Raw genomic sequence first — 14,897 nt, 5'->3', positions numbered from 1 at the left:
ACAGTCTTTTTTACACTTTAAAATTTTTTGACATAAATCAACCATAAAAATACCAGTACCGTCATTTCTAAGTTAGGTTTCTCATACAAATGCTTGACATAGATCCTTGGTTAAATCGACCACGAATAGAAGGAATTTTATTGATTAGGATAGGCTAGGTCGTCACTTGAAAACGGATCAATCACTGTTTTTGTGGGTTCGTATGTATATACTCTGAAAATTTAACAAGCCAACTGGATCGCTAGGCCAAATGATTTGAGATAATCCAAAATAAACGCTATGTTTGTAGCAGCTCTTTTAAAGGACGAAATCCAAAGACAGCCTTTCATTAGGACGAGATTTCTCCTTACTGCACAACATGATTTCTCCCTGATCTTGCCATATCAGCGACTCCGGGGAAACCATTCTAGCCAGCTTAAGTAACGTAGAATGTTTTTTAGATTGCGTTGGATAAGGTGTCAAAATATATCCCAAACGATGTGCGTCCTATTGACTGCCTACTTCGTGCTAAACTTGAAAGGTCGGGCAGTTTGCTGTTGTTAGGAGATTAACTTGCACAGGATGATACCTCTTCTGAGAACATAAGCTGTGTACCACAATAGTTCGTCATTTGTGCCTCTTAACGTTCATCAGCTCGATCTAAATATCGTTTCATCGAATCAACAGGAAGCCTGAATGGCAGGTTGAGTTTCGAAATAATGACCGTAGCATTGGCCTAACGACAGCTATTTGATACCGTTCTATATAGAAATAGTCTATCTCCTGGTAAATCTCCTTGAAAATTTATAATTTTCAAGGAGATTTTCTTTGTTCTTTTTTGCACTAGTCAATTAAGTTGTTGTATGAACACATGGCGAGAAATGTCTCATTTTGCAATAAGAGTTCATTAATGAATGAATGAAGAATTCAAAAATACAAGACCTCGAACGTTTGGTTTGAAGCTTGACCGCAGGTCGTTAGTGTAAAACATACGTGAGTCATCACCTGTTGTTTATTGCCCATTGTGCCAGATCGGTGTTGCAGCCTCCAAGAAGACCCCACTTACACAAACTCAAGGGTAGCACTTATCGATTTGTAGGGGGGTCTGATTAAAGCTGTGAGACTGATTGTCAGCTGAACTTACGTGGCGTATGTGGGAATTGTTGACAGGTTCGCTAACAGAAGAATTGGTTGCGTCAGTGCGAATCTCTAATACTGGTAAGCAAACGGTTATTCGAAACATTCAGTAGAGTCTTACATCTTGGTTATATGTCTAAGAAAAACAACCGGTTTTTGCGTAATTTCTTATCTATTGCATATGTTTGCCTTTGAGTGGATAGATGACTATTGACAGTCACCCGCGCAACGTTTTTAACTGTCGACTCAATAGTTGGGTCTACCTAGTCGTGACTGTCTAATGATTTTCTGTCAAAATGGTCAAATTATTTTCGCCAATCTGTCCATCGATCAACGGGGCAGATCATAAGAACACCTACGGCAATATACGCAGGTGTTGTACGCTATTTGCTTAGTTGACGGCAACGGAACCACTTGTAACTCTTCCCGAAGGCGTTTGGGCGAAAATCCTGTATTTGATGATGATGGTGGTGGTGTCTCTTATCGATGTTCACCAGGACAACGACAACAGCAGGCCACACGAATCGACGCTTTAATCAGCAACATAGCGCACCCTTTCGCATTCAAACTAGACGTAAGGTATCATAATGGCCCGGTTAGAGTACTTAGTCAGGTAGCTTAGAATCACCGAAACGATGTATAGCAGTAAAGAATCAGTTGTACTTAATTATTAGAGTAAATAGAGTCTTACTTGTAGCTAGTGCTGGTCGTGTAAAGGTCCGCTCCAAGAGCTCATCCTACCGATATTGTGTGGCTGTCAACAGTGACTTCAAGCTATAAGTACGCTGCCACTATTTTACCCTGTCCTATTTTGTGGTACCTTTTATCATACAGAAGAATGACGCTAACAACTATATGAAAACCAGGTACTGAAATGAAGACGTGAATTAATCATTTTGATTTTTTAATATTATCAAACCGCCAACTATTGGTAGGACTAAAGATGTTCTTGTCGAGGCTATTTTACGAATGTTTATTACGGGAAAGGTGCCAGTAATGATCGCACTGGCGTCAGTATCTTTACTTTGTCGAAATCATTGACTGCCGGATAAGGGGCAACAGGAAACAGCAAACACCGCTAAACGTTTTCAACGCCTTCTCGCGACATTTGAATTTCCGCTTGTCTCAAAGGGGATCCGCCTGGCTGAATTTGTTGCCCAGAAGCTGATGTCTTATTTAAAACTCTAGCAAAATTTAATCGTAAGCAAAGCGACCGTCTGCCATTTAGCAAGATGTTCGTCACTCGCTTAGTCGAAATCACGCAGCGAGCGGATGGTCCTGCCGATAGCACCTGCGACAGGTGACGTCGGACATATCATAACAGAAAAAGGCCGCGTATAGGGACAGAAGAGAAATTCGCCGGACGGTAGCATTGAAGCTGTAGCCAGCCAACGTCATTTGCATGCTACTGAAGTATACGTACGGTCGTATGTACATATTTCTATGATCCTTTTAGCTCTCGTCTTACAAGTATATGAAGCTTGCACACGATTGGTATGCTAGCTTGAGCTTAAATGCTGGGCGGAGGCCTGTTCGCCAAGGCAAAAATCGTGTTTTTCTTGTTTCAATCAGTGTAGCCAGTGGAGGGTGGTTCCTGTTAGTAAACAGATATGGTAAGTAGTATGATAGCAGGAGCAAACCTCTTAATAGAACCTCAGATGTCGTTTGACTGAGCGCTGATCTCCTGCAGTTCCCCCGTATAGGCTCGTCGCGAAATAAACAAACACTCAAAGCTGTGATTCCTTTCAAAAATTGCCAAGTGTATCACTAGTGCTGCGTTTGTCTACGATCACATATACTCCCTTATGCCCCACTCTAAACACAATGCGACAGTTGTGCTGGCTTGAGCGTTATAGACGGAAATTTGCCGTGTAATTGAATTTCAGGGTCAAATAGTCATATGATTTCGCCAGAAGATCCCACTACTACTTGTCACAGTAAACTAAATAGTATATGTGATATTGGACATCGGAAACTATTGTGAAAGCTAGATGTAAAACGTTTAAAACTGATAGCACATAACGTTAAATTAGATAGAAAAAAAGATAGAATTATTCACAGAGGACCCAGTGACATTACACCTATATATCAAAGTGCAGATTTTATAAATTATTCTTGACTGCGTCAATTTTTTTTGTAGATAGTGCTGTGCTTGCATAATATTTAGCGTGGACTATGCTTAAAATTAAAAATGACCCAGCAATATTTTTAGATTAATTTCGAAAATGCTAACAAGCTTGAGCAAGTGCCACGACCTATCTAAAACTTATCATCGTATCAAAAAGCCGAACTCGTCCGGCACCATCGTTTTTCTGATTGATCTGCACGGCACAATGGACTTATTCTTTCAGCTTTTAACAAAATTTATTATTGCAATAAAAAACTAAACATACGTCACAAGTGTTTGCAGCCTGTGTCTAAATGGAAGGCTCTTTTGTAAATTGTGGCTTCTTTATTTACTGAATCTGTTGAATCCGCCACGTTCCCCTACTTCAGTTTCTCTCAAATGTGAATCGATTTGAAATAATTTGATTGGGTTAGTACTTTTACACGTTGCGGCAATCACATGTTGGAACAAAACTTCCCTGTCGCACCCCAAATGGGAACAATAAAGCTTCCCGCTTTGAGGAAAGTCTCCATGGTGAGCTACGTAGAAAATTTTCTATGCAAATAACCGCGGCTATCAACTATAATAACTACGGCTTACAAACAGCTTTTGTTTGCAGAGGACTTCACCTACGACTGCTTATACGTGGAGCACCAGTATGAAACTCGGAATTTGCGTTTTTTTTTTTTATTTCCTCTGTTTTACTACCCAGACCGTCATTAACGAGCCGGATTTTTCCTCGTCTCTGCTCACGTGACAGATCATTATAGTTGTGAATCGATGAAGAATGAATGGATCTAGTGGATCCTACGGGAACCTTTAGGCGATGCTACAAACATCAGAAATATCTTGGCATGGGCTGTCAATTCAAAACGTGACTTTCTATCTAAAGTTGCACTAAAAGATGCTAAAAAGACAGTTACAGCGTAACTCCTATTGGTCAAATGTGAAACAACGTGTAGTGTTCGTAATAATATAGATAACGGTGGGCTAAATAGAATTTATCTCTATGTGGTCGATAAGGCTTTTAAGGTCATATTTTTGTTAGTTCTTCTTTGAGTTGGTAACACGGTTAATGTGAAGATTATCTGCACAATGCTGAAAACCACCCTAAAGCAACAGCTACGTTTACAGGTGTCCTGATGCCACACTGTTCATTCGAGGTGAGCATACAGACGATAGAGCGCACTCATGCACGTGAAGATTGCCCGTGCAACAAACGATCCAATTGCAGTATGGAGCTAAAAAAATCAATACGTTTATTTTGTGCTATGTATCTCGTAACAGTGATATCTACGACTTGTTTCTGTCGTTTTGCTGAGGAACAGGACGAGTCATCATGAATGAACCTCAAAGTTCTTCACGTAATTGGCTGGTTCGCAGTGGAACATGCACAAATTCGTTAATCAATGGTTGATAACGTCCTCGCTGGAGAATCCTTCGTGTTGCTAATTGCCATTGATATAAAAGCGACATGGGGCTCTCCAAATCGACAATGGCTTAGGTAGCACCTGCCCGCCCTATTCAAAACCCTGCTTCACATTGCGCAGCATATTGAATGGTAGATTTAAACAGCTGGAAAATGTTTCGGTTGTAATTGACGTTGTGAAGATCGAGCCACGTCTATGTTTAGTATTACGTCTCAGTTAAATTGTTTTTATTTCTTGATGCGGTGATAGTGGTACGAAGAGGGCAATTAGAGATTCTCCAGATTTTTTTTCAGAGAATTTTTTATTGCAATTGTCAACCATTAATATCATAATTACTTCTACCTGACAAGCGCTTATTTACCGCATAAAAAAAAAAAAAAAAAACTTTAAAGATTACTGCAAGCACCGACGAAGAAGTTATCAGCTATTAGTTGATTCCAAGAAGTAAGCTTTTTTTCTACGCACTCTTAATATGCTAACCTATGAGACTATACACCTCGCTATACGCAGAACGATTTCAACCACTTAACCGTTTTTACTAATAATGATCAGCTTTTATCTGGTACAGCACACACTGAGACATTTTTAGTTTTTTTTTAACACAGGGCTAAACAGCGGCAGATTGTGGTCAACGATGTATCGATAGCGCGAGAAGCGACCATACTCGCACTTCTATCCGTTATGCTGCTGCTGTATCAAATCATTGCTGATCGCTAACCTATGCTGAGGAGCCGAAGCTAGATACCTAATGTTAACGAAGGCTCGTCATGAATCCATTATTGTGCTCCGTTGAATACTACAGCGAAAGGTCTAGCGTGTCCTGATACTTGTTGCCATCCACTTGGGAGTACATTTGCGGCCTTAGACCTAACATGAACAATTCCTTCGAACTCGAAGTTGATATCAACGAAATTGGAAAACCTTACTGACAGAGGAAGATGGGGCTGCACGGACCATTCCGCCTTTCAATGATTCAAAATTTCCACACACAGAGTCTTCGAGTTTTGTTTTTAGATATACACGATTCAGGAATTGAGTACTGGCCGCGTGGCTAATTTTTTTCAGCCATATTTCAAAAAGTGGGTTATACTGGCCGACTGGGTTATATTCGTGTCTCATCAAATTTCTCTTGGCGGTAACAAATAAAAGTAACCAGCTCGTTTTTCACACAGTCTCTCCTTTCCCGAGGCTGCATCATCAAAGGCAAATCAAGAGCAAGTATACTATATGGCCGCCCAAAAGATTGTATGGGCCAGCAGGGATAAAGACTGCATCGGCGGACCACTGCACTACGTTCCCGTTCATAAAGTAGAAGTTTAGTTAGAAGATGATTAGTTATACTAGAATTATGCAGAGCTACATTAATTATACTAGCCTCAGTGACACAAGAGCCAATTGTCATGTGGATTATTGTTTTTCCCCACTCGCAACTCACCGATGTGCCAGTGCCCACCCTATTCAAAACCCTGCTTCACACTGCGCAGCAAAACCTCTGATAGACGAATAATGAATTTGACCTGTCTAACTTACCATAAATTATTATAAAGCATCCGTGACTGCAGCTCCTTCCAAAGATAATTAGTGGCCCGTCGAGCCCCGCTTCTGGCCCATAAACTCAGCCTTGAACGGCTATATGTCAATGACATGTCTTCAACTGAAATTTTCTCAAGAATAATTCTCATGAGCCCATTTCGGAGTGTTTGACGGATATTTCCATATAATGTTTTTCCCTCCTGTGGCATGGGTTGTTTTCATCGATGGCGTTCGGCAAATTTTGGCCCATGTAAACCCACCTCTCCTATTTAAGACTAACTGAGTATTACCCGACAAGCAGAGTGATAAGCGGTTTAATGGGAAGATCTGGAAGCCGCGATCCGGGACATTATTACAATAATCACTGACTAGCATGACAGCTTCAGAAGAGTACTGAAATACTACATGGTCTAGTTCCTGACGGGCATGATAATTCTCATAAAATAGCTAAGACACCTTTGCTTGTACGTGTCCACAATGACAGCGGTGCAAAGGATCATGCTAAACATACTCAGGCCTTCTGCTAGACGGAAACTCAAGACATAAGATAAGCGTCTTGTTCGGTACATCTATGAGATTGGTGAACAATGGCACTGAGATCAACAGCTGGCCGGAGATGCAAGCACTGGATGAGAATACTGGCCGTACGGCTGACCGATGAAACTGGGAAAATGACGGGGGATGCAGATGATTCAGCAGGACCTGAGCGAAAGGAACACGACCGACAGATGGGCGAGCAGAGCGCAGGGGACTGATGCACACGTTAGTAAAGCAAGGTATGACATCCTTTGTGTCTTTAACGTAATTTCGCGCGGGTGGCACAGCGGAAAAGCACACATGAGGGTGGACCAAAATGCGACAAATGAACTCACTAATCCGCTAAGTTGAGCAGAAGGTTCTAAAGCCAGGCTCAAGGAAACGCCAACATAGACCTAAGTTTAATAGGTGAAAGTTCCGTCATACCAGTCCTTAGCGCCGTTTAGTCCTCAGGTTTACGCAGTTGATTAGCCCCTAATCTCCTCAGAACCCCAAGCTGTCGGCTATTTGCCTTTCGCCGGCCACGTAGGCGGACACAATGAGGTATTACGCTTACAGAATATAACTATCTACGAGGTCATTCCTTCTATGCAGAGTTGCTCTTCGACGAAATAGTATTTAATTGATGTATCACATACACATACATGACCATACAAAGGCCACATACATCGTTGTTTTTTGGGAGTAACTAAGTATGAAAATACCCCATTTTGAATATTGCGACTAACTAGTGAAAGCTAAATAAAAAAAAAAAGAATCTATTTTGCTATGTTTACTTTATCCATTGCCCTGTGATATTACATTTGGCGAAATGTGTTCTCTGTTGGTTTTTATTGAAGAACTACTATCCATGTTGCAACTACCCTAGATTATTACTCATTCTTTAGTGGTTTTTATAGTCATTAGTATGCTACTCGTTTAATAGGCACACTGATGTTGGGCCAAGTATGAATGTTGTATTTGTAAAAAAAATGTCAAAAAACCAGTTTGAAGGATACCTTTTTTTATGTACATAGGTCATCACATGAATTGTTGTTAAGCTAATTCCCTTCAATACCAACAAATACTTTTCGTATTCGCATTCGTAAACCTAACCTGGCTAAAGGATGTATTTCGAACCTATTTCAGAAATATCCTTCCAGTATATACGCAACGAAATGTAATGCTACAAAGAGATGGCCCCAAATGATAATCCTGCAGGCGATATAATTCTCCATCGGGTTTAATATGCCAATTGGCGAGCGCGCAAACGTTTATATTTAAAGAGCCTCTAGGCATCTATAGACGTTAGCCTTTTGATTGAGCCTAGATATACCGTACTGTTCAAACTACGGGTGCAAAAAAAAACGCCATAAAAACTATCCATAATGTAGTCGTCAACTCAACCCAATAAATGTTGTGTCATCATAAACATCTTCTGTCTAACGACAAAGGTTGAGGAGTACTTTCAGATTAAAAAAGAAAAAAAAACTAAAGCCGATCCTAAAAATAGGAGAAAAGTAGTCTAATTGAACAGGAAATGAAATGACACTTCATGAAATACCCTTCCATTTCGGCGGTCGGCGAGCATCAGTATGAAGGCCAATAAATGAAACGTGACCTGTACGCTTTCGTTTCTGTACGCGAGATACCTTTGGCAATTTCAGATATCTTCCTTTTCAAAGAAAGTTAAGGACTAGTGCATTATGCAAATCAAACGCTAGAAGATTCGAACCCACAAAAATCCTAAAATCTGTCTTCTAAAGTCCTGGCTATGGACCTGACCCCATTACTTTGATGCACGTATGTTTCAGCTCGGCCATTCTGTTCCGAGATCTCATACGTAGTTTCAGGAGGCGAGGTTTCCCTGCTGAACTAAACTTAAAAGCTGATTTAGTTTATTTCGCCACTCGCTATGACCAACTTTCAAATAAGCGTTATTCCTATTATTGTTCATACATGTTCGCATACAATATTGCTCGTCTACTGTAACAAATGGAAACAAGCACGCTATTAATCAAAGTACTATATAATTCATTATTTGAATGATTTCTTGGTAAGAGTTGGGTAATCTTATTGCTCAATTTTCCTTGTGGGTTATGTGTCGCATTCTCTGCCGTCGAGACGCTTTCGTGCGCCACATGCAGTCCATAGGGGGTATGTTACTCAACTATACCGCATTCGTAGAGGTTTATGCTTTCGCGTCATAATCATTGCTATCGATGTACGTTGTTGATCATTACCTCATTCCTCATTCAGCTTCGAAGCCATATTAGCACCCATAAGAATCATGCTTGATGAGCTTGGTGATGAAATAAAATAGCTTCCAATCATAAGTTAAACTCTGTAGTAATATGTCCGAAGGGTACTACTTGAGGGATCATCAAAAAGTTTAAAAAAAAAGTCATAATCAAGTATAAACACTTTTGAGAATCTCAAAAATACAAATCAACCACTAAAGAGTATTTGTTTTATCGCAGTCGTATCCTGAAGTAACGCGATGAGTTTCCTCTTCGTTCAGAAACGAAGTTAAATTTTGTCGGATGGGATCCAAAGCCAATCAACGTACTGTCTTCCGTTTTTAAACATCTTAAACATGATAACATTACATCTAGCGCCGAAATAGTGACCTTCCTTGATTTGATAAGGTTAATTATCGAATGGGAAACCCAGTCTGCTTGCACCAAATCCTTTGACGGCGAATTCATGACCTAGCTAACGCGCGATCATAAGTTCGTCAGGTTTTATTTAAAATCAGTCACTTACATTTTGAATATTTGCTAGGAAAAGTCATAAAAATATACTTTGTGTTCCTTAGATATACGTTACGACACTTATTGTCATAACGTATACCTAACGAAGCCTGAAAAGACCTTTTAATCAGTTGGCAATCTGAAGAAAGTGTGACTTTTTATGCCTACATTCATTCAGTGTAACTTTGGTTTGATGGAGACCCTTAAATCACGTGCTTTGTTTAGGACATCTTGTGTGCCTGGTTTCAAAGCCCTGAGAAAGCAACAAACGGCTACGATGTTGAGGCAACAAGCTTGTGACATGAGGATGTGACGAAGCGTTGTACTGGTTTATCTGTGTCCTAGTGTGCGGCCTATGTGGCGCGACGACAAACAGTTTAAACTCACCAGTGATATCTACGTTAGATGATTGACACTGCAAAGATGAAGGACTATTTAAAAGCCTTTATTTCGTCTAAGCGCGCTGAAATGATAAAGCCTTGCGAGAAGTTCATTGTCTATAATTTTCATAACAAACCGAGGTTGAATACTTACGAGGATCTCTGCCGAGTAGCCTAAACCCTTGGTACACAGGCTATCAGTCGCAACTGTTGATACAATTACCTATCTTATATTGTCACGTACAGTTACTGCTAGTAAAGGATACGGTTTCGCGATCTTGTATGGTTCCAAGCTTTGGTACTATTCAACAACGAATCTCCACTCCTTCTCAACTGTTTTGGTTTGTCGAATGGAAACAACAAAGTGGAGCCGTTTTTGCTTGAAGTCCGACCGTTTGATTGTGGTAACCCCCTGCATTTTGACGGACGTCGAATGGGCCTGCCTGGGTCATCCCAGGTCAGGCTGGACGTATGGCAAAGGGCAGAACTCCGAAGACTACATGTCTACCTTGTCCACTCAAAGGCTGCATTTTACTCACAGCCAAACGTCATTACCGTTAAGGGAGATCGTCAAAAACAGGGTGGCGGCAGCGGCGGCTGCAGCAGCAGCAGTAGGCCAGACCAAACACATCAGGCCAGCACAAAAGGTTCGTTGCTGCGCGTAATTTATACACTAGAAAAGTAAGTTTAGTTGTCCCTCATTTATATTAAGGACAAGTCTACTAAAGCGTAACCTGCAGGCAAATATTAACTCGTTTAGTATGCAGGTGACACATAATCAGCAGAATACTTCAAATTGCAAACTGCGGACTCGTGGGTGGCTTCATCTGTGCGTGTTATAGCCGTCAGAGAATTTGCGCCAAAATATGCAGAAGACAGTGCCATGAAGTCTGCGGTAAGGTGCGGATAGATATAGAAAATACGACTTCCACGAATCCTTTGCTTCTATTCGCAGGTTACAGAAAACGTACTTATTTCAATAAACGGGTCATATCTACTTTTCACTTGGTACAGATTAAAGATATTCCACATTGAAGTTTTAGCGACTACTAACGATGCTAAGGATTCTATTTGTGATGATAACTTATGAATCACTAATGTATACCCTTAAGAATTCAGCAATTCTTTAGTAAAGTTTGTACGAAGTTTTAATTTAGGTACGCGGTCTCACAAGAAACAAATAGAATGAACACTTCCCTTATAAAGAACAAATGTGTCCACTGGTAGTTCCCCAAAGGGCCCTGGAAGAAACTGACGTTACTGAATACTCTTTGAATTCGGCTTCACTTTAAAGCTGCAGTTTTGGTCTCCACCTATAGGAAACTTTCTTAGGAAATACTACAGCTTAGATCAAATTCTATCCATATCAAAACAAGCATCGGTCGAAGTTCGACAAGGCAAGCACGGTGGAAGCCGGCGTTAAATCTCTTACGTACCTACGAGATTTAAAGCATGGTCAAGGTTTATGAAGTCATGGTAATCGAAGCTCGGAATTTGGAAATGCTTTATGCTCAGGCCATTCTCTTTTCTTGTAACCCAGTAAACCGCGTTTTGGATTCGTTATGGGTGTTAGGTAATCTTGAGAAACGTACATTTCATTCAATCGGACATACTGTTCATTTCAACAGTGGATTCGTCTGCCAGTCTCCTTGACGGCTATCTGCGTGAGGCGGACGCAGTTCGGGCCGAACTCGCCGCCTGGGCAGAAGTCGAGGGCAGAGGTCCGTCAAGAATTAGCAATACTTCACCAGGCGCCGCGGACTCAAACGGTAATTCACAACAACAACAATCTGATCAACATAGAGCATTTGCACCGTTTGTGGAGACGGATCAACCGTTGTCCTCGATCATAGAATCGGAACAAGTTCTCGAAGCTTGCCTTGCCATTGCAGAAAAATACTTCAACCTGGGCTTCACAGCAGGGGTACGTTTCTGTCACGAAGCGATGCAGAAGGATTCGGATGAAAATGACCCTCTAAGTGAATCGAGCAATTCGGAGATCGTGTCAGATTTATGGGAAGAGGAACATTTTGACGAAGTAAGCAGTAGCACATGTGGCAGTACTAGCGGACATGCATCAGACGATGCTGAGGCTATGGTCAGAACAGAAGAGATTGAGACGCGATCGTCAGGAGAGCGTCTCAAATGCGAAACGTGGCCTCGATTACATGGTACTGCTGCATGCGGTGGGGACAGTGCAAATAATATTGATGACGAGGTATGTGCACAAATGATATTTTATTAAGTAACATTACATCGACATACTATGCTGTATTAGATAAATTCATTTATCTCAAGTGAAGTATAGGAAACGAACACTTTTGGTGCCCATCGCCGTATAAGACCCATCTGGAACGAATAGGCATTCAAAAAATAGTTTGAATGAAACCTCTCTACTTGATCTGGCGGGGTGTAAGCTAGCGTGTGATAGCGTTCGAACCTTTCGTTAACATAGCAGTTGCCTCGTGCCCACCTACTGGTAACGAACGGTCGGGTCACCCACATCTGGGAAAGCAATGGCCATCATTGCTATAGTTGGCTTGGCAGTTTCTTGTCGTATTCGCTCGAGTGATGAATTCACATAACGGTAAATCTATTTTTTTAGGAAATTGGAAAGAGAGTCAGTCGTACGCTTTTTCGAAACAGGTTTAAATTTTGATGCGCTCATCAGTATTTAGTACAGAGCTGAATTTTAATACGTGCCCAGGGTCAATTGGAATAGACATACAAAAAACAGGCCTGTCAAAATGCACTCTGTTATTTCCTTCATATTCCTCAACAAGTCCCGCCATAACTGAATTTTAGATGCTAAGTCCCTGATAGAGGGTTTGCCGTCTTACAGGCGGATCCCGCATCAGAGAATCCTAGTCCAATTCGGAACTGCAATTATCTATGCACTTGTTGATTGAAAATGTCCTTAGTATCCCGTTAGACAGCTGTTCTAACTATGCTATAATTTATTAAGTAACAGTTTTTGTTGGACGAGTGATCTGCTAATAATTGTTTGACTTTTATCCATAATGAGAGTACGATGTTGTAGCATTTGCACCGGTAACTTAATTGTGCCATTCAATTTGTTTTATCTGTTTTCGTTCAACAAAGAATCGCGTACTGCCGAAAACGACGGTTTGGCGTGGGGACAGCTCTCCTGCCTTGTTAAGAACCGAACATAAACGGAGAAGTTTATAACGTTGGTGCTCGAAGGAGGCTCTCGCAGAAGTATATACCTACGGACATTTGTGTGCATACTTTTTTTGAATTCGGGATGGATTTCGGGGATTATTTGTGTTGAAAATGTGGCCCACACAAATATATAATTGATAGAATAAACTTTATTGCATTAAACCTGAAAAACGATGGTACTTTTTTAAGCCTTTATTTAATCCTGAGAAAAAGGGTTCATACATTTGTTGTTAATGCTTCCTACAGAATATGTATGACAGTTATCTAAATTATGTTCCAAGTTATCAAATATTGTCAGACTGAATTGCACAACAGGAGGGCATAGTCCATTCATACATAGAGATAATATCAAACGGAAGCATAGCGACTGTCTTCCTAAACAATGACGAAGCCCCCAAGCATTGTTGTCAAAAGAAAAAATCCCCCTAGAGATGATCGTTTTTGACCTGTACGAAATGAAGAACCCCAGAAAACTACAAGCGCTGTTTCGGTAACCGTACATAGGCTGAATGGATAACCAAAGCAAAAGGTAATGAAGAGCTATTTGGCAATCCACAGTAGTAATGCTACAAGACATTAAATCCGGTGCCTTCTTACACTTAGCTTTAAATTCCTCATTCAACTAAATTGTAAATATTAGCCCCTACATGTTAACGAACCGTAATGGATTGAACATACGGGTGTAAATCATTGCTCTGGCGTGGACAATTGAAAGGTTAAGTAGGCTGCATCAGGGTCAATTGCTGAACGTTCATACAGAATGTACGCCGGCCCGCATCGAGCATAAGCCGACAATAAAAAAGAAACGAGTCCCATATTAGAAAGTACGTTCATTGGGTCGAAAAGATGGTCTCTGAATTTAGCAGGCAGCTTCTGAATAATACCGTCAACTAGCAGAGGTTACAATTAGGCTGGTAAAAGCGCACGATACGTTTGCCACCCGACACACCCGCCTTTGGAACCTACGCTCCGAAGTAAAATTTTGCGATCCGGGCTAAACGATAATAGAAAAAAAAAAAGAACTTTGGAACAGTCCAAAAAAAACTTAGCGCGTGCCTCCCACATCGACTTCAACAGCGTTCCCTGATACCCATTACGCGTTTTACCTTGAAACAGGCTCTTTGGCCCAGGCGGTGTAAACAATGTTTATCCATATTGGGACCTACCAAGAACGCACTAGCGCGTGTGTTATCGGCGGCCTAATTAGTCGTCAAACGTACGCTGAAAAGGATAAACGAGAATTACTTATCGGTCAAGCTATTTTCAGGCGTCAAAGGTGCTTACGAGGTCTTTTGAATCTCTATATTGACCCAAAACAGCTGGAGTATTTTTTCAAACGATTCATAATTATATGCTTTCAGGATATCTGACTGTGGTAGGCATACCGTGCTTGAGCTGCTTAGCACCGAAGTACAGGTCAATAGCTCTTATTAGTAGGCATGTAGATTTAGATTAAAAATCGTAAGACGCCATTGACAGCTTGGTGAACGTCGAGGTGATGTCTTGTCGTTCTCTTTGTCAGTATCTGACAATGCGGTAAAGGGACTCGGATTGAAGACCCGGGCAACGTTACGTGAAACAATGTGCAACTACAGCAGCGATGCGAGTCATAGAACAGTCTAGAAAACGAGTGATGTAAGCGATACCAGAATATACAGATAGCTGTAAACGGTACCAGAATCAGATTTTGGTTATGCGGTATTCAAACGGACGGTAGAGGTCACAGAAAGCTATTAGGCGAGCCGACTATGGCTTCGAGTAGCGGCCAATAAGTAGCCTAGACGAGTTGTGCTAAAACCGCGGTTGCTTCAGCCGTCGCAGTGACCGTGACTATACCTATATGCTAGTGGTTTTTTTGTCAAGCGATGACACTCAGCTG

At 41.1% G+C, this 14,897-nt stretch overlaps 1 protein-coding gene across 2 annotated transcripts; it reads left to right on the top strand.

The window, feature by feature from the left end:
- Positions 1 to 9,850: 9,850 nt before the first annotated feature.
- Positions 9,851 to 13,189, top strand: LOC111262828 (uncharacterized). 2 transcript variants are annotated; one of them, XM_022837398.2, is made up of 4 exons: positions 9,851 to 10,482; positions 11,464 to 11,604; positions 11,728 to 12,053; positions 12,938 to 13,189. In XM_022837398.2, exons 1-4 carry the CDS (start codon positions 10,269 to 10,271, stop codon positions 13,022 to 13,024), a joined length of 768 nt encoding a protein of 255 aa, XP_022693133.1. In that variant the 5' UTR covers positions 9,851 to 10,268; the 3' UTR covers positions 13,025 to 13,189. The 2 variants fall into 2 exon arrangements, with proteins under 2 accessions (XP_022693133.1, XP_022693132.1); XM_022837397.2 differs by having other exon boundaries at positions 11,464 to 12,053.
- The last annotated feature ends 1,708 nt before the right edge of the window (positions 13,190 to 14,897 follow it).

The sequence above is a fragment of the Varroa jacobsoni genome, unplaced genomic scaffold, assembly GCF_002532875.2.
Source record: "Varroa jacobsoni isolate VJ856 unplaced genomic scaffold, vjacob_1.0 scaffold_705, whole genome shotgun sequence".
In the NCBI taxonomy this organism is placed as follows: Eukaryota; Metazoa; Arthropoda; class Arachnida; order Mesostigmata; family Varroidae; genus Varroa; species Varroa jacobsoni.
This window is presented reverse-complemented; position numbering and strand designations above follow the sequence as displayed.